Here is a 24665-nt window from a genome sequence, read left to right as displayed (position 1 = left end):
AAGCATTTGGAGGCTCTGCCAGGCTGGAATACCACACAGCCATCCAGCATCTTCGATTCGGTCCCTATAGGAGGAGCTTCCGGGGGGCTGGAGAGCCCCAGGGGAGTCAAGTGAGGGTCCTGGGTTCCCTCCTGTAGCCCCCCACTCCCAGCACACACCTGGTGCTGCATCAGGGATCAAACCACCCTAATGCCCGCAGCTGGGAGACCCCATCTTGGTTTCTGTCCGGTGTTAACCCGTTCGTAGAGAGCTGTGATTTCTCCCCAGCATGACATTTGACTAATTCTTGGGTCTGTTGTCAGAGAAGAATGCCAGGCTAACTTCTGGCTTCACAGACTCCTAGGCCCTCCTCTCCTCTCCAACCCCAGTGTCGCTTTCTGAAAAATACCTTTGGAGTTGAGACAAGACACATCTGTCAGATCTCACTTAAACTTGTGTGTGTCTCAGAGAGCCTCCACCTGCAGACAAAAGCCTTCTTTATCACAGCCCCCGTCCCCTCAGGGGCTAGGACGTGTTTTCCTTGCAGTTTAGAGCCAGTGTGTTCTCCAGATGGCTTTACCTCCCTCTGAAACAAGTTGTACATGCATTCAGAGGCAGTCATTACCTACTGCCTTGTTTTTATTGCTGTCTTGTTTTGTCTAGACCAAGCCATTGCTGCAAGGAGTCTGGCTGATGGCTGGGCACGGCCTTCCGTGGACCTGCCATCACAGAGTGAGTGGACCGGAGGGCCCCGAGAGGGGCTGGGAGTCAGCCACTGAGTCCTAAGGGATCTTAGTCTCTCAGCTTTGCTTCAGCTTTTTGGCTTCCCTCTCCCAGCCTGAAATGGGAGCCCTTTTGTTTGTTTTTTTGGAAGGAGGAATGAATTTCTTGGGTGCTTTCCTGAAAGGAAAGCTGACAGTTCCCCCACAGAAGTGGAAGGTCACATTAAACCATCCTGCTGGATGCCTCGGGTGTCTTTCAAACCCAGGACCGGACTTGGGAAGAGAAACAATAAAAATGTTGGGTGCTTCCCAGGAATGAGAAGCTGGCATTCTCCCTGGGGCCACCCCTTTTGCACTGTAAGTGCACAGACACTTCCAGGGACGATGCATGTTGAGGATGGTGATGGTGGCGACGGTGGTCGTGATGACGATGACGCCACCTTTCGCTTCTTTGGAGCAGCGTTTCTCAACCCTGGCTGCACATTAGAACCTCCTCAGTCATTTTTTTAAAGCACCTTATCAGAACCCCACCCCAAAGCAATGCATTTAGACCTGTAATGGTGAGGCTGGCTGCGGCATTGGTGTTCTTAAAAAGCTCCTCGAATATTCTAACGTGCAGCCGGGGTTGAGAGCCGCTGGTGTGCTGTTAGAGCCCGTGACTACAAGCAGCTTCTTATTTAATCCTCATGATAGTGCAGTGAGTTTGGTGTTACTACTCCCCTTTCCAGACAGGGAAACCGGGTCCTCAGTGATCCACCAGGGCCTCAGATCCAGGCCTCCTGACTCAGACTACTCCCCATTCTCCCTCCCAATCCAGCAGCCCAAGAGAAACATAGCTGCCTGGGTTTTAGTGCTTCTGCACAAACTCAGCCGCTCACGTGTTCTCACTGCCCTGCCTCCTCACAGCCAGCCCTGGTTGTCTGTTTTTCCTCCTTGAAGATCATTTCCCACTTGTATCCTTCCGTGTTCACTGCATCCTGCCCTCCTTCACACACACATACCCAGATACACCTATTACTTTTCAGTGAGCTCCGGATAAAAAGTCCAGTTGTCTTTGCCTTGGGAGGTGACTCAGAATCCATTCATTGCACTGGGCAGCTCTCCTCACGGACTCCCAGAATCCATTGCGCTGGTAGCTTCACAGAATCCCAGAATCCACTGCACTGGGCAGTTCTCCTCACGGACTCCCAGAATCCACTGCGCTGGTAACTTCACAGAATCCCAGAATCCACTGCACTGGGCAGCTCTCCTCATGGACTCCCAGAATCCATTGCACTGGGCAGCTCTCCTCACAGACTCCCAGAATCCATTGCACTGATGACTTCACAGAATCCCAGAATTCATTGCACTGGGTCACTCTCTTCACTGAATGCCCCTGACCTGGGGCCCCAGGGAAGTCTGGGAGGTGAGACAGGCACATTCCACTACCCAGACTAGGGTCAGGCAGCTGGCAGGGGAGTGAGCAAGGAAGGGTCCACAGCGAAGGGTCCACAGCTCCCTCAGCTGCAGTGAAGTATTTACACAAAGCAACCCGGCTGTCGTCACCAGGGGCAAAGCCCATGGTGGTAGCAGCTGCCGTTGCTGCTGACACTTCTAATCCTGGTTGGTCTGATTGGGCCAATATAGGGGAGATGCTATAGCATCCATGCTAATGGCAGTGGGATTTCATCTGGGGTCAACCAGACCTGTGGGGAGTCCTGGGTGAGGGAAGGTCTATAGGGACCCTTGGTGGGGATGACCCTGATGCTCTGTCCGAGGGCAGTGGGGATGGATACCAGCACTTGGGGCTGGATTTTGAGGCAGGAAAAAACAATGCTACAGAAGCTTGTGTTGCACTGTATTTGAGAGACCTAGCCTCTTTGTCAGGCTGAACTGGGTTTGAATCCTGACCCCACTGCTTATTAGAACGTGGCCTTGGATAAGTTACTTAATCTCTCTAAGCCTGAATTTCTGCCTCTAAAATGGAGATAATGGTAGTTCTTACCTCAGAGGGAAAATTAATGGGACAATCTAGGTTAAACACTACCATGGTGCCTGTCATTTAATAAGTGCTCAGTAAGTGCTAGTTATTATTGTTGTCAATATTTCATCCACCAAGTTAGGGAAGAAAGGATGTGCAGAACCTTTTTGTGGAAACGAATTATCCGAGGCTGAGGGTTTCAGGAGGGGAGCTTTCTCCCGAAAATCTGGAAGTAGGGGATCTTTCCCTTCTCCCTCCTTCTCGCTTTCTAGTAGCTGCCCTGAAGGAAGGTCAAGCCCAGCTGCTGAGGAGCATGGCCCATTTTAGCTTTTGTACTCTGTCATCATCTTATATTTTAAATAGAATGCTTCCTGCAGCATGTTCCACAGAGCTCTGCAACGTGGTCTGGGCATAAATTAAGTGACAGGGAGAAAACTCAGAGCTAGCAGCAAAGTTTCACACAGACACGCCTGTGAGCACAGATAGATAGATATGTAGATAGATAAAGACAGACACAGTGTGTCTGCCCCAAGCAAGATGGGGGTGAAGGTCAAGGAGGACAAGGACAGCAAGGGGAAGTCTGGCAGCAGACGCTACCACTTTCAGTCTCATGGGTCAGAGGATATCTGTTCATGGACCTGGTCTCACCCTGATGGGGCCACAACCCCATCATGAACCTGTTTGGAAAGTAACGAAAGCAGACATAACAACCTTCCTGGTGATCCTCGTTGCTGCAAAGCAGATGGTCGGCAAATCTCCTCAAGGGATCCTAAGCTGGTACCCTCGGGAATAATGGCAAGTGACCCAGAAGTTCAGGAGGCCCCGGGTGGAAGGCCTGCTCTCTTGCAGGTGGGGGCCTAGCTGGCCTGGAGGGCTTCAGAGAGGACCTGCTGAGTGTGAGCTGCTAGGGACCACATCTATCCTAGAAGCCACTGGAGATATGACCACATCCTCGCTGAGCCAGTTGGGGATGGAGTTTCCAGGACCTCAGTCAGGGAGCAGATCTGACATGGGGGTCCCAGGAATAGTTAAGATCCCCTTGGTTCTTGGATGTGCAGGAAGTCCACCCAGTGTCTTGACCTTGGCTTCCCAGGCTCTGACTTTACTTTCTGCCAGTTTTGGCCTCCTGGCTCTGCTTGTCCTGTTCTGCAGTATTTATTGGCTCAATCCTACTTTTCTCCTCATTTCAGAAATTCCGGGTAGATATGCCTGGCTCAGGCAGCGCCTTCATCCCCACCATCAACGCCATCACGACCAGCCAGGACCTGCAGTGGATGGTGCAGCCCACGGTGATCACCTCCATGTCCAACCCGTACCCCCGTTCGCACCCCTATAGCCCCCTGCCGGGCCTGGCCTCTGTCCCCGGGCACATGGCCCTCCCAAGACCCGGCGTGATCAAGACCATTGGCACCACTGTGGGCCGCAGGAGGAGAGATGAACAGGTACAGTTCCTATCAGGAGCCGCATTCGTGGCTTTCCAGGCCTTATAACGCAGTGTTTCTCTGAAGACTGGCAGGGAGCAGGGTCGACGTTCCGGGAGCGCTGGGGAGATGAAGGAGCTCAGGACCAGTGGAGGCAGAGCTAGAGACCTGAGAGTCAGGCATTTCGCCTGTGTCCCTTAGAATCTGTGTCTTAGTTTCCTCAGCTGCAAAATGGAGATAGGGTCTTGCTGGCCAGGACTTGCTTCCAGCCGAATGAGATCATGGTGGGAAAGCACATAGTGAGTGGTGAGGCGTCAGCAATGGGCAGGACTTAGGCCCTGCCTATAGCAGTATCATTCTCTGATAACTTGGTACAGGGGCCACAGGACAAGCAGCCAGTGAACCCTGGCTGGGAGCTTTCTGGGGAGTCCTTAACTGTCTCCCAGTATCTGGTAGATACCCAGCAGTCCTAAAGGCCCCCGCCCCTTCTAGACCAGTACTGCCCACACTACTTCCATTCTCCCTCCATGGTTCAGGCCTCCAACTCAAGGCAGGACCCCGTTTCAAGTGCCTGGGATGCACATTCCGGAAGTGGAGGGACGCTGGGGTCTTTGGAGTCTGCTCAGCTGCTTGAGCTCCCGGGGCTGGGGGGGGGGAGGTGGTCAGATATCATCAGCCTTTTTTTTCCTCAAGGGGCTCAGCTTTGAGCAGGAGTCAACCTGGCTGAGAGAGACGCCAGCAAAGGGTGGGGCCTCTGCTCTCTAGGTAGCATCTACCCAACACTCAAAAGGCCCATTGTCTGTATTAACAGATTACCAGGGCAGCGATGGCCCCCTGCTTCCCAAAAGAGAAATCAGAGTCATGCATAATTCCAGAAAGGAGGGAATGAGCCTTCCAAGAGCCCCATCTGTCCCCCTTCACAGATGACACAGCCAAGGCCTGGACACAGCTACCTGGGGCTACTTGGCAAGTGAGTGGGGAAGCGTGGCCTAGAACCAGGCCCCTGGACCCCTGTGCGGTGCTCCTTCTCCAGCACCATGCCACCACAAGTCCAGGGAAGGGAGATACTTTGGCAGTAGAATCCCTTTTTCAAATGAAATGTTAGCTTGAAGAATTACTTCAGTTACAGCTTTGGAACCCCTCCCCATTTCAACCACTGTCCACCTCCACTCCTTGTTCCAATCCAAGGACCTTTCAAACGTGGTGCCCAGTGGATAATTGCAGATCCAGTGCCACTAGTCCCCAGGACACTTAGAATCACAAGGGTCACTGCTCTGAGGAACCGGAAGCTTTCACAGGAGCCCCGTTCCTCTGAGGAAAAAGCTGGGCCTTGTATCCATTACATGTTGGTTGGTTCTATTAGTGGCAGGGCCCTGTGCAGGGGCAACTTGGAGGGGTGTGTGTAATAGACAGTAACAGACACAGCTCCCGGGTGCTGTCTGCTGCTGGGGCAAATGGCCAGTATCCCCCTCACTGCTGCTTTCCATACCTGTAGTTATAAATATTGCAGTAGCAGTGATCCTAAGGTCCTCTATAAATGTGCCTCCTTCAGGGAGCCCAGGGTGCTAAGCTTTGTAGCCACTGACGATTTGGATTCTCCCTGTATGTAAGGGACCCCTGAGTAAGAGCCAGGCTTGGGAGGGACTCTTGGGTTAGCAGGACAACAAAGCAAGATGTGCTGAATACTCTTCATCCTTTTCTGGACCTGGCTCACACCAAATCTAGAAGTTTATATCTGGAAGAGACTTTGGAGACCAGCTTTTCTATAATTTTCAATAATTATAGAAAATTCAATAATTTTCCCTCTGCACCTATTTTACAGATGAGGAAACTGAGGCCCAGAAAGAAGGGCCTTGTCCAGGCTCACACAGTGAGTTAGTGGCAGAGCCAGGACTGGAATCCACCTCTTTTGACCTTCAGCCCTGTGGTTTTCCTACCGCACCACCTAGGCGTGCCCTAAGACAATTTGGAGAATTTCCTTCCTTTTTGAGAGGGAGAGAGAGAGCCAGAAGTGTTTTATCCCATGTCAGTTAGGAGTTCAGATAATCGTCTGGCAGCTTGGAGGAAGCCTAGGTGGCGGCATCCTAGAACCTTGGCTCTTTGGGTTCCTAGCCCGAGGGTCTTTTCTCAGAGGCTCACTTCCACCTTCCCAGCCTCCCCCAGGGGGAGGAACCTGTTACCAGGGGCTGGCCTGGTGCCTCACTGCCCTCCTCCGTAACCTGCCCCAGAGGCTCCCTCTGAGGCCAGCAGTGGCGGGGAGGGGCGGGTGTGTGTGGCTTGTGGATGGGTATGTGGTGGTGCTGACACACTCAAATTGTAACCGTGTTGTCACCACCCCTGAACACTTCCTAAGCCTAGAGCTCCCACAAGTTGCCCCACGCCTCACCACATAGGGGCGAGGCTTCTAGGGCAATCGGGAGGTCAGAATTTGTCCAGAAGCAGCCAAGGGGGAACGGAGGCCAAAGTGGACCAGGACCAGCTCTCCATCTTTTCTGCCCCTCATCAGTGAAGGAGGAGGGGGGCTAGCTGGGCCTCAAGGGGAACCCTGGGAGCCTTTCAGTGCTGAGCCCTGAACCCACGACTGCAGCAGGGTTACCCTCTTGGACTCAGGCTGAGACAGGGTTAGGAGTAGCAAGTATTCAGGGCCTTGGCCAAGTGGCCTTGTGACCTCAGCTGGTCTCCACAGAGAACAGGGTGCCTGAATCTGCGGACTCTGGGTCCCCAATTGATTTGCTGCTCAGTGAGTGCAGAAAAGGCATCAGAGAGGAGACCTCTGAATTGCATCTTCTTCTTTCTAGCACTTTCTGGTTTAGAGAGGACTCTCACACTGCATCTCATCTGATCATTGCAGAAACGTTGTGGAAGGCAGGGCAGGTCCTATTAACCCCATTTTACAAATGGGGCTCTGAGGCTCAGAAGGGTCAGTAATCTGTCCAAGTCCACCCAGAAGTGCCACACCTGTGTTTGGCTCCCAGCTGCCTGACGCCTCTCAGAAGGGAGACCGTGGAGCCAACGGCTCTTTGGGTTCCTAGGCAGAGGAGGGGCCTAAGGAGGGAAGTGGAGCCGGGACTCCAGCATGGACTCCAAGACCGGGTCTCTGGAAGGGGCCTGAGGACTAAGAGAGATGCTACCGGCTGGATGGGCTCAGGTCAGTGTGCACCACCTGGGGGCTGCTGCAGTGATGCTGTGTCCCGTTCAGGACGTCACAGCCACACACCTTCAAGGCTGCAGGGAGCATCCTGGGGACTCTGGCCTGGGCCCAGCCTGGGCAGTGGCTCCCTCCCTCACAGGATGGCTGGTGGTCCAGGCAGCATCCGTCAGTGGGGCGGCTTCTCTCTTAGCCCCTCCGAAAGTGGCTTTGGCCCTTTCCCCATGTATCCCTTGAGGGTAGGACTCAGGTCTTATTCCCCCAGAATCTTCTAAGCCCCAAGTACTGTACTTGGCATCTTGTAGGGGTACCGTCAGTCTGATGACTGAAGGGGTGGTCTGTCCTTTTGAACTGCTTTCTGCCTTGGCCCCCAGCCATCTCCTCACATCACCTCTGCGAGGGGCTGGTGGCCCTCCTCTGGAAGGAGGGCTCTGTGTAAGCAGAGTGTCAGCCCCGATGGTGGGGGCAGAGTTCTTGTCCTCTGGCCTGAGCCGCGGGCCCCTAACCAACCTCAGTGTGAGGAGCTGTGGGGGGATTTGTGTTCACTTGGTCTGTTGACAAAGCTCTAAGCCCTCACACTGTGCCTGGCGTGCAGAAGGGCTCGTTGGTTGAATGAGTGCATGTGGTGGGCAGCAGGGTTTAACCTGCCTCAGGGCCCCTCCTCCTTTCGCTGGTCCTGTCCAGCCCGGCACTGTGCCAGGCTCACGGGTGAGTCCTCGGGGTTGAAGTGTGAGCAGCCAGCGCTCGAGGGCTGGCAGAGGGGCTTGGGAGTGGGGTGGCCCTCCCTCTGGCAACAGAACATGCCCCCCTGGGTGCTTCTTAGTCTGGGCCCAGCTACTTAATCACGTGGAGATAATGAGGCTCGCAGAGCAGGCAGGGTTATGGGGAGGAGTAATTAGGCAGAGAGTGGAGGAAGCTGCGTAAGTGGGTGGGGCGGGCCTGGCACGAGGGGACTCTGCGGGAAGCAGTCCCAGCCCGTTCTCTCGGGCCTTGGCACTGAATCGGGGCTGGCCTGACACGTGCTGCCATCATGCTTGGGCTGGTGAGTCCCTGACCCATGGCTACCCTGTTCTCCCTTCAAACACGCGACATCACCTTCCGGGGGGGTTCAGCTCTAAGCGCCCTCCCAGGCGTCCACACAGCAGTGAGCCGTGTGTTCTGGGCCTCTGAGCCGCGCTCCTCTTGCCTTCGGCCCTCCCCTCCCCAGTTCCAGAAGGGCTTCTTCCCCTACTTCAAATGCAGTTAAAAGCCGAAAAGGTGGTGAGCCATTTATCCGAGCCTAACCGTGATCCTTGACCTTGGCCTCTAGCTGTCCCCGGAAGAGGAGGAGAAGCGTCGAATCCGGAGGGAGAGGAACAAGCTGGCCGCGGCCAAGTGCCGGAACCGCCGCCGGGAGCTGACAGAGAAGCTGCAGGCGGTGAGGAGCTCTGCGTGGGGCGGGCGCACTTCTGGGCGGGCCAGAGCAGGGACCCCAGGGCTCCTGGCCCTCCCCCTCCTCCTTGCCCCTAGTGGCTGACATGTGAGTCAGTGCAGACAGAAACATTGCTTCACATGGGTCAGCACTGCCCTGATTAAAGGAGAGGGCTGGGGAGAGGGAGCTGGCCTTTAGCACCAGCCTGGGCCCAGAGAGAATTGGACAGGCTTCTTGGGCCTGGTACCCTTTCTCATTCAGCACCTGTGCAATCCCTGCACTGAGACCTGCTGGGGCTCCTGGGTGAGGGATGGCAGAGGGTGTTGGCATTGGCGAGCCCAGGAGCCAAGGCAAGCCCAGACCTGCCTCCTCTGGGGCTCCTCTTCCCAGGGTGCCTGCCACCAGCAGGAGTGGCCCGGCCTAGCTTCAGCCATCTAGTTTGGGCGGGCGAGCATTGTGGGGAACTGCTCTCTGGGCTCCTTCACCCCTGCAGGGGTCGGGACGCTCTCTAGGTCTCATGGAGATGCGTCACGTGCAGCTGAGTTGTACTGTCTTGGGGTTTTCTCACATCCTTCGTGGCTGGGAGGGTTCCCTGCCTCTGCCCTGAGCCTGAAGCTGTCACCTTGGTACCTCCTTCTGCCTTTGTGAGTCATTCTCCCCTGCTGCCTAACTGCCCACACCTGGGGGCCCGTGGCCCTACCCCTCCCTCTCAAAAGCTTGACCTGACCAACGTCACATAACTCCCTCCAGAGCCCCGCCCTCCAGGATGGGCCGTATGCCGTGTGGGGGAAGCCCAAAGCCAGGACTGACTCTCCTGGGTGGAATGTGTTCAAAGTGAGGAGATGAGGGAGACTCCGTCGGCAATCCTTGCAACGACCAGCCAGGATGGTGCTTTGGAGATCATTGCCTTGCACGTCCTATTACTTTATTTAATCCTCCCAGTTACCATTCACCGACTTCTGCTTCCCTTTGTCCATCCTGGAGCCCTCGCTCGTGGGTCTTGAACGTGCACGGCATGAATCGCGCGGTGCCTGTAGTGGTGCCCCGTGGCAGCGTTAGAGGCGGGGAGGAGGAGTGGCGGTGCTCCGATGTCACGCGAGGCGGATCCATGAGTGCTCAGCACTCCCCGGGGAGACTCCCCCAGCAGAGCCCTCCCTACCATGCCCCCTGGGTCTCCCCCAGGTGCTTCTGCCACCAGCCCCAGAAGAGCCTGCCCCCCTGAGGCCCCTCAGCTTTCTCCCCACCTCCCTAGAAGCCTCACACCCAACTCCCCCGCGCCTCCCCACCTACGACCCAGCCACCCAGGCCCTGAGCCACATCCTCCACAGGAAGCCTCTCATAAGCTCATGACATTCGTCAGACCCTTGAGACAGATGGAAACTTTTTTTCACTTCGGAATGTGCTGTACTCGGCTGCTTAGCGAAGCTCTGGCCCATGTCATCTCGTTCTCAAACAGGAATCTGTGTTCGGGAAAAGTGGGGAAGAGGCTGGTGACACGTGCCTTTCCGTATTCCATAACGACCCCCTGCATGTGCATCTGTTGCTTCTCTGGCTTTGTGTGAAAGGAAGGGCTGAGGTCCATGCCAGCCTCACGTGCCCGCTCAGGCTGGCAGGGGTCTCATCTGTTAAAGCTCGGGGGCTGAACTGAATGTTCTCCCGGGCTTCTGTGAGTCCTGAAACATATGCTTTCTACTTAGAGCAAAAAAGGGAAGAGGGACGGTGAAGATCCAGACGGGATGCATTGAGATCTTCCTATAAGCCGGGCACTGTCCTGGGCTTGTGTGCGCAGACAGAAATCTGCACTGCCACGCAGCTTAGAATTTAGTGTCCATGTGTCCACGGCAAGCGGGATGGGGCTGAGGAGGCACGAGGCGAGAGGGGTGGAGCTGCATGCTGTGCCCCCTTCCCCCACCGGATCTCACTATTACTCACCCCTCAGGCGTACCGGGGGGCGGTCCTGGCACCAAGGCAGAAGAGCGTAGTAGCATGTGGACTCTGGAGTCAGCTACATTGGGGTCAAATCTGGGCTACCCTACCTGCTTGCTCTGTGGCATTGGGCAAATGATTAAACCTCTTGGAAACTCAGTTTCATCTGCAAACTGATACCTGCAGGTTGCTGATACCTGCTTCAAGAAACCGCTAGGTTGAATGAGATAATGCCTGTGAAATGCTTAACACAGTGCCTGGCACAAAGTAAGTGCTCGATCATGACAGCTACGATTGTTAGTTCACCCTTCCTCCAAGCTGACTTTCCTCTTCTCTCAGTCTGGAGCTTTGGAAACAAAAGGAAACCTTAAACGTGCAGGTGGGCTGTGAGCTTGCTGCCTTCATGGTCTGTCCTCTGAGCACGTGGCTGGCTTTCCCTTTCTCAGCCGGATTTGACAACCCCCCAGCGCAGCCCCTGCCGTCCCTCACGTACCCCTCTTCCCCTGCAGGAGACGGAGGAGCTGGAGGAGGAGAAGTCGGGCCTGCAGAAGGAGATCGCCGAGCTGCAGAAGGAGAAGGAGAAGCTGGAGTTCATGCTGGTGGCCCACGGGCCCGTGTGCAAGATCAGCCCCGAGGAGCGCCGGTCACCCCCGGCCTCCGGGCTGCAGGCCCTGCGCAGTGGGGGCAGCGGAGGGGTAGGCGCCGTGGTGGTGAAGCAGGAGCCCCTGGAAGAGGACAGCCCCTCGTCCTCATCGGCGGGGCTGGACAAGACCCAGCGCTCCGTGATCAAGCCCATCAACATCGCTGGGGGCTTCTATGGGGAGGAGCCCCTGCACACCCCCATAGTGGTGACCTCCACTCCTGCCATCACCCCAGGCACCTCGAACCTCGTCTTCACCTACCCCAGCGTCCTGGAGCAGGAGTCGCCTGCGTCGCCCTCTGAGTCCTGCTCCAAGGCTCACCGCAGAAGCAGTAGCAGTGGGGACCAGTCGTCAGACTCCTTGAACTCCCCGACTCTGCTGGCTCTGTAACCCAGCTCCCAGGGGCGTCCTCGTCACTGCCTCCTTCCCAGGGACCAGCACCTTTCAGCACTCCAGGGCCACGAGGGTAAGAAGGGGACCCTGCCAGAGAGCTCCCTGGTTCTGGGGAGACCCAGGTGGGATTTGGAAGTGAGGCGCTGGAGGACTTGGACAATCTCTTGGAAGTCACGGGACCTCCTCCCTCGTTCATCTTGCAAAGCAAATCCTGTTTCTTGAAAAACGTTGGACAACTTGGTTCGGCGGACCCGGGCATCTCTCTGGCTTCTGAAGAGCCTGAAGCTGGTGTGGACCGTTCCCGTCCCTTTGTCACGACATGTCTCTGGAGTGATGGTGTCTTTCTCTGCCCCACCAAGCATGCTCAGTGCCTTTTGGTTTCACCTTCCCACTATTTGCCCCTTCCTTCCCCCAGTGTCAATTTCACTTCCTCTTGGTTTTTATCAAATTTGCCATGACATTTCATCTGGGTGGTCTGAATATTAAAGCTCTTCATTTCTGGAGATGGGGCAGCAGGTGACTCTTCTGCTGGGGCTGACTTGTCCAGAAGGGGACACTCAATGTGCAATACAGAACCTTTCCTCCCCTGACACTCCCGGTCCACCACCATCTCCAGAACCACCAGCAGGGCTCCCTGAGCTCTCGAGGAGATGCCGCCATCGCTGGGAGGCTCGGAGGACCCTTCCTCCCCATCCTCGGAGACGGCTTTTGGAGGAGCGGCTTGGCCAAGAGACAGGGTGTGAGTGAGACAGCCGGGGCGCAGATTGGGTTTGCCAAATGCCTAATTACCGGGCCAGGAATAGTGCCAACAATCCACATGGGTGTCTTGAGTAGGACGTCTCCTGTAATTACTGCCTCGCCGTTCTGCCCCGGACCCTTCTCTCCGGACCAGGGAGGCATCCCTCCCTAGGAGCCACAAATCACTCCGAGTCCCTGCCGGCTCTGCCCTCCTCCACCCTGCCTCTCAGGGTGATGCCACCCACGGAGGTTTAATGAGCGTGGGCCTGGCCCCTCCCCAAGCCTCAAAAGCGCCTCTGCTGTGGACAGAAATGCAGGGGGAGGAAGGAGGGAGGCAGTCGGAGTGGGGTTCGCCTCGCAGCAGCCCCAGCACCCGCTTCTCACCTCTCACCCAGGTGCCTGTTCAACCCCCTGTGGTCGTCTGCTACCTAATGGAGCTAGTGCTTTTGCTTGTACACTCCCCTGCCCCTCACCCCAGCGTGCTCCTCAGATCCATCAGCCAGTTGTGAGCAGCTGGCCCAGAGCTGTCACTGTGGCTTGCAGCGTACATGCCATGCTTGGGGGCTGCTGAAATCAGAGATGAGATGTGTTGCTTCCCGCTGCAAGCTAGCTGCTCCCTTCCCATGGGGTGGGGGGCAGGGAAGGGGTCCTCCAGCCTCGCCAAGAGCACAGCTCAGCAGAGCTCAGCGTGGTCCCCACCTCCCACCCCTCACAGCCTTTTTCTCCCCAGGGTTGATCTTCCAGAATGAGCTTCTGCTGGGCTAGTGCTCTGAGCGAGACCCCGCTATTGTGATTCAGCTCTAGAGATCATTGGATGATAATTTAAAATTATATAGATATTATTTAAATCAACCCAGTGGGGGTTAGAACTCAAAGTTGGACTCCGGGGAGAGAGAGAGAAAGAGAGCAGTGACATGGTTCCCTGTTCCCTATTCCCTTCACGTACCCAGGCCTGGCACGCGGGCTGGCATTTAATGTCCATTATCCACTTGCCATGCACTAGACACACAGAATGGAACAGCCGAATGCCTAAAATACACAGACTGCTGTGACTGGGAGTGACGTGTGGAGAGATAGGGCATGAAGAGAGAGGAGATTAAAAGAGAAAGTATTTTGTCCCCAAATGCTTTAAAAATGTTATTTCCCACATTCCTTGGCTGTGACGCTGCCCTCCCAGTTCCCCAGAGGTTCTGGGCGGGGCGCTCCTAATAAGATTGGGCCACTGGGTTTCTCTGGCTTCAGATTAATCAAGGACGCGGAAGTCAGCAAGGAGTAGCAGGAGACGGGCAAAGAGAGCTGGGGTGCGCTCAGCTCTGAAAGGCTTAATCATCTCAAGTGGTGTTTGTGGCCAATTGGGAGCTATTTGCTTCTTTTTGCATATATATATATATATTTCTTAAACGAAGCTGCTTTCTGGTGTTTTATTTCTAAAAGTCCCTTTGTGCCCCACTTTGCACAGCCCTGATCCCAAGGCAGGTCCCGGTATGTGACTTGGGGCCGGGCTGGACATGCCCGAGACAGTGTCTGGCTTTCGTTCCGATTTCAAGCTGCGTTGGCTTTGGGACCAGCAGAAAGCAAAAGCCCAGCCGCCTCTCAGGATCTTGAGGCCTCCGGAGCCGTGTCTCTATTCAGGACCCTCTAGCTTTGTTCTGGGAGGTAGTCTGGCTTCCCCAAAGCCAGAGGTTATTCGGAGAAGGCGGAATGTTCACACCTAACGCACTAGTGTACCCTCAGTCACTTCCTCCTGGCTGTTCTCCAAGTTCACACCAGACCCAGGCCTGCCTCCTCCTCTTCCCCCTCAGGGAGCAGCCGCAGCGGGGAGGCCTTTGTGCTCGGGCAGGGAACCCTGTGCTCCCCCTGTGTCCCCAGCCGTGAGGCAGCTGGTGTGGACTCCAGTTGGGCTGCAGGCAGCTCTGGGATGGCATAGGGCAGGCACCCCTTGACAGGCTGGTGTGAAACACACCGTCCCCTTGGCCACCTGGCTGGCCTCTCTGGGAATAGTCCTCTTCCTGGCTGGGTGGATGGGGACAGCTGCTGACACAGGAAAGAGAGGAGATCCCAGGTGAAGTTCAGGCGATTGCCAGAGCCAACTCAAAGCAGAGAGTTCACTGAGGACGTTTCCAGAAAGAAGTCATTGTTCTGCCTGTGAGACAGGCCAGGTGTCTTCACTGTGCCCAATAACACAAGCATCTCAACGCCAAGAACCATCAGAGGCTACTGGTTCCCTTTCTCAGGCTTTGGGGAAAGGAGTCTCCTCTCTGCTCCCACATGGCTCCATTTTAAGGATGAGCTCAACTTCCAGGCATTGGGACTTTTCTCCCATTTCCCTGATGGACCACCAGTGCTTCTTGCGGTCTCATCTTGTAACTTTCAGGTTGATTTCCTCCTCTGATGAGACATCCACGTGGCCTCTTTAAGAAGGAAAAGAATAACACCTACTATGTGCCAGACGATGTGTTAGGCACTTATATATATATGTATACCTTCTTTAGGGTGAGACTGAGCCATGAGGACTCCCCTTATTAAAAGCCCACAAGTAATGAATAAACAAAAACACTTGGAGGTGACAAGGTCTTTCTCCAAAGATCTGAGGCAAGATTGCCTTCAGTCCGAGGTTTGTTCTCAAAGACCCATCCCCTACAATATCCTTCCACCTCTAAACTTGTTTTCCCTGGGATGTGCTCCTTTGCACTCTTCAGATGGTTGACCTGAGTTTTATAGAATTTGTGGACCAATAGGATACGTGGTGTGTGTAACTTTCTTTTAAAAACTTAAGTAAAGGGGTCTTGCTATTTTCTGCTTGTTGAGTCTTCTTGGCATTCATCTTAAAAGCCAGCATCTCACTATTTATTGACAGGTCGTGTGTGTGTGTGTGTATGTGTGTGTGTGTGTGTGTGTGTGTGTGTGTGTGTGTTCGTGTGTACATTTCTAAGTGTGCCCATGTCCTCCTGCACCTTTTAAAAAGGAAACCCAGTCACCCCACTACCTATTTGACATCTTTTCATGCTTCTAGTATTTCGGTCATACATCAAAAAGGGTTTTAATTTTCTAACGCTGACATGTTCAGGAGGAGCTGGGTCAAATTTTGAGCGGGGCGTGGGAAGGGGAGGGGGAGAAGAAATTGACATTTATTTTATTATTTATTTTAAATGTTTACATCTTTGTGTTGTACCAAGCCTGAATAGAAACAGATAGCATTAAAATGCTCAGTTCCTCTCTCCCTCTCTTTCTTCTTTATAATTTTTTTAAAAATTTAGGCTAATGATACTTCTTTTGTTTCTAAAATGATTTGTGACTTGTGCTGTATAAACTGTATAAAAAAAGGTCTGTTTTGAAAGATGGACTGTCATTCCTCTAGGGACAGGGGTCACCAAGAAGTCTACATTGTAAGAGAACCTGCCCTGTTCCTCAAAAAATTATTTTCTCTGTATGATTAAAAGTTTATTCCATTTCTTTTAGTTTGTGGTTACTTGATATTGAGGAAGGAAATCTTCACCTTTGTATAAAGAATAGGTATCAGGGTGTCTTTTCTGCAGTGAGAGATGTATATATAGTATTTTGGATATAGTAGACAATCACAAGCTTTGTGCATCTGTATTTGAGGTATGTCGATGATGTGGCGTAAAGACTGCTATAAGATCCTGGAGGCAAAAAAAAGTTGTACAAGATTCCTACAGCTTGATGGGGAATTTATCTTTCTGAACACCTTGTTTTCTTTCTTTTTTTAAGTATTGGTGGAATGGTCCCATTGGAAAGGCTGCTCAATAGGCCTCTCCAGGCAGGACTGTGAGCTCAGAAATCTTTGTATACTTTTGAAAATTGAGGAGTAGCTCTGCTCTAAAGCATCTCTGGTGGTGTTTTGTTGTTGTTGTTCTGTTTTGTTACTTTACTGTAATACAAGCCTACAGTATTTGCACTAAAGAAAGCTTGTTAGAAAAAGCTTGCTGCTATGGAAGAGAGAACATATTACAACTTTTTTTCCTTTTTTTTTTTGGTTAGCTTCTCCACTTTCAATTGAGTAGCATTTTGTAGAATAAAATGAATTAAGATTGAAGAGCCTCTGATGGTTGGTTTATTCTGTGTTTTCTTCCCATCTCTCCTGTCACGTCTCCTTTTTTCTTCTAGACTTTTCTACCTTTGGCCCCGTGGGCAGAGTTGGTCTCTCTGGTGGGAGTGGGGAAGCAAGGAATGGCTCCCCGGGAACCTCTTTCTGCAAAACTGGGAGGTGAGCTGCTGGGAGGGGCTTAGACCTTCCCTGCCTCTCTCTCTTGCTTCTTTCTCTTCTTGACCCTCTCCAAACCCTCCCAGTCCTGTTTCCCACTTCTCAGGGCCCGATTCTCAGCTGGCTGCCAAGTGCAAACCACTAATGGTTCACAGTGCTGTCCCTTCCTGGGGGTACTTTGGATTATGTTTCCACAAGGTTGCTGGAAACTCAAGAATCTTCAAAAAACCAATTTAAGGTATCGCTCAGATGGTCCAGGTGGTCACGTGAGGTCACGCGCAGGAAAGGCCTCTGGAAGCAACCAAGGTGTGCAGATAAGTGGGGTGATCACATCTCCGGACTTCCTTTTTGAATAGAGCCGGTTTGTTGGGTGTGGAACACTGAGAAGTGTCAGCCAGATCCCATTGCCCTGCAGACCAGGAAACCCCGGGGTAAATGGGGGAGCATCTATTCTGGGCGCTCGTTCCCTTTAATATAAACAGTAGGGAGGCACACCTGTCATTAGTTAGCTCTCGCGATGGTTGGCCGCCGCTGAGAGTCGGGCCCTGAGATGACACCACTTGCTCCTAATCTGCGTAAGATGAGCCCAGGGTGTAGGCCTCGTTTCCTGGAGGACCCAAGAGCACTGGACTGTGAGTCACAGGGGCCCTGAATCCTAGGCCTGCCCCCACTGCTCGTAACCTCTCTGAGCCTTAGTTTCCTCTCTGTAGAGGGGGAGGGTAACAATAATACTGTGAGAGCACCCGCGTGGGAAGGATTCCCGTATCTCCTTTCCCTTTCGAGAGGGCCTGGAATATAAGGGAACGGGGCACTCAGAACTCTCGGCACCGGGCCTCCAAGCCGCCTCTTCTGCCCGAGTAGACAACAAGGAAAGGGTCTGGGGTGTCTCAGTGGTACCTGTTGTTTCCTGAGCAGCTGACGTGTCTCTTTGTGAGTGTCAAGGAGGCAGGTGCTGGGAGGGTTCGTGTCGGCTTCCGTCGGCTTTCGGGATTATGCTGTCCTGAGAGAAGCAGGCGTCTCTGCTCGCCTCTCGTGGCTAGGCGCTTCTGTGACATTTTTCATCTTCCAGTAACACTTCGAAATCGACTTTGTTTGTTAAAATTCCCACCTCTTCACTCACATGGCAATTAGAGAGGCTGATGGTTGCCAGGCGCTTATTAGATGGAGTCATAAGCAGTCCTGTTTCTTCGGGTGGCTGTCGATGCCTTCAAAACACGCAGACAGCTTTTTAGTCTTTTATTGAGAAAAACAATAAGGGGCCACCTCCACTGGGCTCTAACAGGGTCTGCTGGGGAATTTGCAATTCCTGCTGAGTCTAGGCTGTCTTGAACTGGTCACTGGTTCAGCGACCTGGGTTGATGGTAAACTCTATTGATTACATATCCAACACAGTTGGAGTTCTAAAGATTAAGCGGGGTTCTCTCCCTCGGGAAAGACGACTTGGTGAGCGACTCCCGGGACTATCCCCTTTTGCTGGACCTAGAGTTTCCCAAGTGAACACAACTTTGTCACTGGGCTTTCTTTGTTTACTGGACTGCCGCTGAATAAGGGAAAAGGAATTTCTCCTGGAGCTGCTATTTTCCAAGGCCGTCAGCAGTGTTTGTCTCTTGGGTTACTGAATGAGACACGTATGTGAAGGCATAGGAGAAGGTATGAAGTGCTGAAAAAAAAAAGGAGACTTGGTTATAAAGTTGACTGATGCAACTTGATTATAGCACAGACACTGGGCTCTGGGCTCCCAGGCCATGTTTGAAATGAAAGGGTGTGATTTCCCTTTGGGTCCTGCGTCTTTAAAAGATGGACGGGTACTGGTATGTGGTCAGCCCAGCCCCCGCCGCTGGTCCGGGGCCCTGCCAGGCCTGCACACAGCAGGCCCCACTGAGGAGAGCTGACAGCCGCCCCGCCCGTCCCCACCAGCCTGGCACTTGATCCAGGATGCAGCTCTAGCACCTGCCCTTGCTCTCTCTGACGGAGTCTGTTCCCCCCGTGACGCGACAACAAAAGGACGGCTTCCTGAGAAGCTGTGAGCTGTCAGGACAAGTCCACCCGCCATTCGTTGCAACCAGCCTTCACCTTTGCGGGACCTGCCTGGAGTGGAGAGAAACTGTAGCCTGTGACTCTGCTCTTTGGGGCAGGATCGTCCTCCTTCCTCCCCACTGGGCCCTGACGGACAAACGGCCCAGAGAAGCGTCTGGGGCGCCATCCACAGTCTGCGAGTTGTTGTCTCTGGGAGGTTCCCCTGGTTTAAAGGAAAAAATAAAACCTGCTTCAGGCTCCACCTCTGGAACTAGAAAGTCCTTAATCAAACGAAACACCTTAACAAGTCCTTGTTAAGGACTCAGCCAACAGAGTAACAAACCAAAATACACACATTCAACTGGTTTGTCACGGTGCTCAGCTGAATGTCTCTGAGGACCCTTTGGAGGCCTGACCCAAAGGTGAAACTCACATAACATAAAAGTAACCATGTTAAAGTGAACAATTCAGTGGCATTTGGGACCTTTACAATGTTGTGCAACTACCACTTCTATCTAGTTCCAAAACATTTTCATCACTCCTAAAGGAAACCCTGACCCATTACGCAGTCACTCCCCATCCCCCCTGCCTCCAGTCCCTGGCAACCACCAGTGTGCTTTCTGTCTCTATGGATTTCAATTTAGGTAGTATTTTTGAGAATCCCAATGACTCTATTTTCTGAACTAAAAAACAATCATGAAACATTAGCATGGAAAATAATAGCTATGAATAGTGATGCAGTTTCCTCCTTATTTTAGTGCTTTGTAGATTTCATATCCTTTACACTGGTGGTCTTGTGCAGAAATGTTGCTGAACATGTTGGAAATGATCAGCTCCAGGAGAAATTCCTTTTCCCTTATGCAGTGGTGGATCTGGTACACTGGCAAAGACAGTCACCACCTTGATCTGCTCTATAAGACATGCCTTTGTTTCTCAAGTAAAGACGGAATAAATCTGAAAAGACAGACTTTGTTCCCGGATGAAAATAGGCACCTTTTCTGTGTTGTAAACATAGGAGAACCACATTTAAATTAATTTAAAAAATTAATGTGCAGATGGAGACTGTCACCATCATAGTCTTGCAGGTATGAGGGAGAAAATATTCATTCAAAAATATTTTTGTGTCCCTACTACGTGCATGACACTCTAAAGCCACCACTGGGGACACAGTTGTCTAAGACTCTATTTACCCAAGTGTTATATAAGGTGTCTCTTTGCCTCACAGTCAAATTTTTCATTTGAAATAACAATCAATTATGAACTAGAAGCTTCCCTCAAGGAGGTTACGATCTGATGGGAGTGAAGGGACAGGGAAAACAGACATTCACAGTGGAAGATGTTAAGTGGCTAAGCCTGTGGCAGGCGAGGGTTTCAGAGAAGATTCGCAGCGGAAGAGGCCCTGGGCTGGGAGGAGAAGCGGAGTCTGTACAGGACAGAGTGGAGAGCAGGCATTCCTGGCACAGGGAACAGTCTGAGCAAAGACCCAGTGCGGGAGGAAAGCGTGGGACAGCTTTGGGGACCAGGAAGTAGTCCCCAACATCTGGAGCATGGGCAGGTTTAAGGGATGCTGGAAATTGAACCTGAGATCTCGAGAGCCTCAATGACAGGCTTGAATCTTCTCATCAGTCAGTCATTCAGCCCAATGTAGTGCCTGTGTGTGCCAGGCCCTGTCCTCTGTGCCGGGGAGATAGAGGTGATAAGGAAGCACCCACATGCGTGCGCACACACACACGCACACACACATACACGCACACCCCTGCCATCGTCTAATGGGAGTATGATCAAGTAATTACAAGTTCACTGGGCATCTCAAAGAAGACACATAAGCTGTCATGGGTGCAGTTATCACTGGGACTTTCCCTAATCTGTGGGGCTTCCCAGAACTAGTGGCATTTAAGCTGAGACCCCAAATGTAAGCAGAAATGAGAATTTTGTTTTGAGGTATTGGGAGCCGTAGGCAGGGGCCCGGCGGGTATGGACATGGCTTCCGTCACACACTAGGAATATTGAGGCAGCAGATGTGCAAGATGGGGAGATGGGAGCGGGGAGCAGGGAGGCCAGGGGCTCTGCCCACAGCTCGGGAGAGAGACAGCGTGTCTCCTGCCTGCCCTCCTTTGCCTGCTTTAACAGAGAAGGGTCCCTCCTGCTCCCCAAGCCTCATTCCTCCCACCTTCTTCTCAGGGACCTTCCTCAAGCAGCTTATACCTCTTCTTATTATGTCGTTGACCTCTGCCTCTCTAAGGGCTCTTCCCATTAAATGAGGTCCAGTCTTGCCCATCTTAAAAAGGATAAGAGCCCTCCCTTGACTCCATCCCTATTTCAGCCTCGCAGGAGTTATCTTTACTCGCTGGGCCCACTTCTTCACCTCCCACTCTTTCCTCAACCCACTCAAGTCTGCTTCCACCTCCACTGCCCTGAGACTACTTCCTTGTGACCAAATCCTACAGATATATCTCAGCCCGCATCTTCCTTGACCACGGCACGGCAGCTGGCTCTGCTCACCGCTCCTTCCTTGCAATGCCATTTTCTTTGGCTTCCCTCTTCCTGCCCTTGACTCTCATCTCTCCCCCACCACCACCAACTCCTGTCTCACTTCCTAAATATGCTTCAGATCTGAATGTGCTATCCAACCCTACCGTCACCATCCTCGTACAAACCCCTGTCATCCTTCACCTGGGATGTCACCTCCAATCCCCATTCTGCAGCCATAGCGCCAACATTTTGTGTGTTCACAGTCTGCAGGTTCTGGGGCCCAACCACTAAATTGATTATGTAAGTCTCCCACTCAAAGCTTGTGGTAGAGATATATCCATTAGTATTACATTCAGCTGCCGGTGACAGAAAACCCAAATAAACAGAACCTTGAACACACAGAGCTTTAGTCTCTCCTATAAAAGTCTGGAGCCAGAGCTTGAGGGCTGGTCTGGTGGTTTCATGAAGTTGTCAGGGGCCAAAATCCTCTAGCTTTTCTTTCCTGTCCATTCCCAAGATATGGCCCTAATTTCCATGATCCGTGTTCTACCAAACTCTAGCCATCATATTTGCTTTCCCAGAAGCAGTATGGTGGAATGGGAGAGAGGCTTCTCCTCCCCCTCTTTTATTTCAACTCCTTCCCTCTTACAGAGAGTTTCCTGAAAAACCTTATGACACTTCTATTTATACGTTATTAGCTAGAAGTTACTCCCACGGTCAGAGCTAGCTGCAAGGGAGTCTGAGAAATGTAATCTTAAATAGAGCCTTAGCGATACACAGCCTTAGTCATAAAACTGGGGGTTGTGTTATTAAGGAAGAAGGGAAGAATGGGTACTGGAGTAACCAACGGGCGGTTTCTGCCATAGTCTGCCCTTTGGCCACCCCAAAATGTATATGCCTCCCTCTTCTCATACACTGAATTATTATTTCCTTTCCTCCCCCGGGGAGACAACTCCAAAGCCTCAGGCAGATCAAGGGCCCAGGATCATCAGGCGATGTGCAGCCCTCTGCATGGGCTTCAGATGAAGCTCTATATGGTCTGAACACATCTAAGTGAAAACACTCCACCCCATACTTACTTGCCAGGTGGAATAGGAATAGGATAACTGCAGTGAAGACTCCCATTCAGAAAAGGGAATCAAGGGAACACATCCGACACTGGTTCACGGCAACGATCAGATACTGACAGACTGGAGGAGGGAACCCCCCTCCCTGGCAGTGGAGCTTTGTCCACTGTCTGTGTCTCTGGGCTTCTCCTTCTGGGAGGCCCTTCTTTGTGCATTATCCCCCATGGCTACGCCTGAAGCAGGCATTGGTGAGCGGGCCCCCTGGGAGCTTCAGCGTGTTCACCGTCTACTTCCTGCTGCTGCAGGTTCTGGGACCCAGGGATTGGCTAAGGAAGTAACTAGTAAATGACAGGCCATAGTCAATACTTTTTGTTGTTGTTTGTTCAATGCATTAAAAAAAAATGCTTAGCAGGATTTCAATCTATCTGCTTCTTGTCTATTTCTTATATAAAACCCACAGCTACAGATCTAATGCAGCCATCATTTTAACACTGCATGGGAACCCAGGGTGGCTTCAGAAGGTTAAATTCAAACCTTCCCTGTGCCTAACCACCCTGCAATTTACTTTGATGTGAAGACCTCTAGAGAGATATTTAAGGAAATCTCCTCCCAGTCTCCCCTCCCTCCCTCATCTAACACACCTTTGCTATCTGGGACATCAACTGGAGGATGGACCACTAGGGTGCACACCTGACTTCCTTCCACACTTGCCTCCTCTCTTACCTCCTCCCCAACATCCTCCAGGCTAGAGATCGAGGCTCTCTCCTCTGATCTCCTCTTCATTTTTTTTTCTTTTTGGTAGCTTGCACGCTTATTTATTTATTTGGCCGCACCATGTGGCATGCGGGATCTTAGTTCCCCGACCAGGGATCGAACCTGTGCCCCCTGCAGTGGAAGCGTGGAGTCCTAACCTCTGGGCCGCCAGGGAAGTCCCTGTTCTCTTCTTTAGATAACACCCTAAGATCAATTCTGTCAGGTTAGCTTCTTGAAACCTTAAAGAGAAAGTTAAAGACATCCGGAACATCTTTTTCTTGATAGAGAGTCTTTCAAGACTATCGCCTGGCTGAAAAATCTTATTTTCAACGTCAGAAGCTAAATACTACTTATCTCCTTCTCTGAATTGTTTTTCTTTGATAATTCTGACACCACTTTCAAGGCAAGCAGACGAATGCACTGATCAGGAAGGAGGTCACATGCACAGAAATGCAAAAGAGAAATGCAAGTGATCCTATTTTGAAAACGAGAATCCTGCTTACATCATTAAAAACTTCCTGTTTTGCTGAGGGTGATTTCAAAATGTGTAAGCGGATTCTTTGGGGTTTCATTCCTTCTTCCTCCCCAGCCTCATCTGGTCAAACTCCCAGCCTCACATTTTCTCAACAACCACACTGGACTTTTCTCAGTTCCTTCAACACATTTTGCTCAGGACCTTCATAACAGCTTTAGTGTAGCCTGGAAATCTCTTTGCCTCTCTCTCTGACCATCTCCTGTTCATTTCTCAGGTCTCAATTTAAAGGTCACTCAATTTAAAGGGCACTGAAATTTAAACATTTCCCTGCCGTGTCATCCCTCAGATCATCTTGCACCTTTGGGACTATTCAATTATTTTAAACAGCATATTAAGTATCTCTGTTCCCCACTGGAACATCAGCTGCAGGAGGGCAAGAATGATCTCTCTTCTGTCCGCCTGACACATCCTTAGGTTATCATAATCTCTAACCTAGATTAGAATGATGAGTTCCTAAAACGCAAATCTTCTTGAAGTCCTTCCTCTTTTCACTCAGGTTAAAGTCAATCTCCTTTGTGCCGCTTCCAAGGCCTGGTGTGATCTGGCCCCACGTCTTGCCACTTGACTCCCCGTCCCCGTCCATGTTGATCTAGATTGAAATGTCTTTCGGGGTATTATAGGGGCTGAATCTTTGCCTACAATCTTCAGGTAAGTTATGCCCAATTTATGGTATAAACAACTTCATCCTTCAGCTCTTAGCCAAGAGCTGCTTTGATTGATGGATGGACTCGTCATTCATCCTGTTCTAGGTGCCAGGAACTGTACTGAGGATGAACAAGACAGACGGGACCCCCAGTCTCCATGTTATCTTCCCTGACCACCCTCAGCCCGAGGCTCGGTTCCGTGTCTCTCCTCTGGGCTCCCCTGACTCTGAAAACCCCCTAGCAGTGTCTCATCCTACCGCCGCAATGACTGTTTACCTGTCTGTCTCCCCTGCCAGCCCAGAAGCTATTTGTTGACTGAATCTAGGAAGCGTCAAGGTCCTCAGCTGGGGGGTAGTTACAGGAACTAGGAAATGGCATGGAACGGATGAGGTGGGCCACAGACGCTGTGGGCAGGGGGTGCAGGGCAATGTGGACCGGGGGCAGGGACGGAAGCAAAGGAAACAGCAGAAGCCCCTGCTTCTCCTCCTTCCTCAGGGAGTTACAGAGTGTGTGGTCCGAGAAACGTGTTTGGAGCCGGACTCCAAAGGTCTGGCTATATGATTCCGTTTATCCTGTTACAGAATAGGTACACCCAAAGAGGTAGCATGTGAGTTGGT

At 52.1% G+C, this 24665-nt stretch overlaps 2 protein-coding genes and 1 long non-coding RNA gene across 8 annotated transcripts in view; 2 read left to right on the top strand and 1 right to left on the bottom strand.

The window, feature by feature from the left end:
* Positions 1 to 16393, top strand: part of FOSL2 (FOS like 2, AP-1 transcription factor subunit) — a 29949-nt gene extending 13556 nt beyond the window's left edge. For 3 of the 5 annotated variants that reach the window (XM_033838813.2, XM_033838812.2, XM_033838814.2), the window contains exons 2-5: positions 643 to 711; positions 3852 to 4103; positions 8540 to 8647; positions 11077 to 16393. In XM_033838813.2, coding sequence (XP_033694704.1) covers positions 643 to 711; positions 3852 to 4103; positions 8540 to 8647; positions 11077 to 11598 — 951 coding nt within the window. In that variant the 3' untranslated portion in view covers positions 11599 to 16393. The remainder of the gene's footprint in view (positions 1 to 642; positions 712 to 3851; positions 4104 to 8539; positions 8648 to 11076) is intronic. The other 2 variants (XM_033838816.2, XM_033838815.2) reach the window with 1 other exon arrangement.
* On the bottom strand, positions 15520 to 18941 carry LOC117307941 (uncharacterized). The gene is made up of 2 exons (XR_004521866.2): positions 18635 to 18941; positions 15520 to 18221 (listed from the first exon to the last, which is right to left on the bottom strand). It is a non-coding gene; the product is annotated as an uncharacterized lncRNA (long non-coding RNA).
* Positions 16530 to 24665, top strand: part of PLB1 (phospholipase B1) — a 201765-nt gene continuing 193629 nt past the window's right edge. For both annotated transcript variants that reach the window (XM_033838805.2, XM_073791479.1), the window contains exon 1: positions 16530 to 17193. The gene's annotated coding sequence lies outside the window, so the exon portion shown is untranslated. The remainder of the gene's footprint in view (positions 17194 to 24665) is intronic.

Source organism: Tursiops truncatus, chromosome 14 (assembly GCF_011762595.2).
Source record: "Tursiops truncatus isolate mTurTru1 chromosome 14, mTurTru1.mat.Y, whole genome shotgun sequence".
Taxonomy (NCBI): domain Eukaryota; kingdom Metazoa; phylum Chordata; class Mammalia; order Artiodactyla; family Delphinidae; genus Tursiops; species Tursiops truncatus.
Note: the sequence above shows the minus strand (reverse complement) of the source record. Positions and strands in the feature narration are given on the sequence as shown.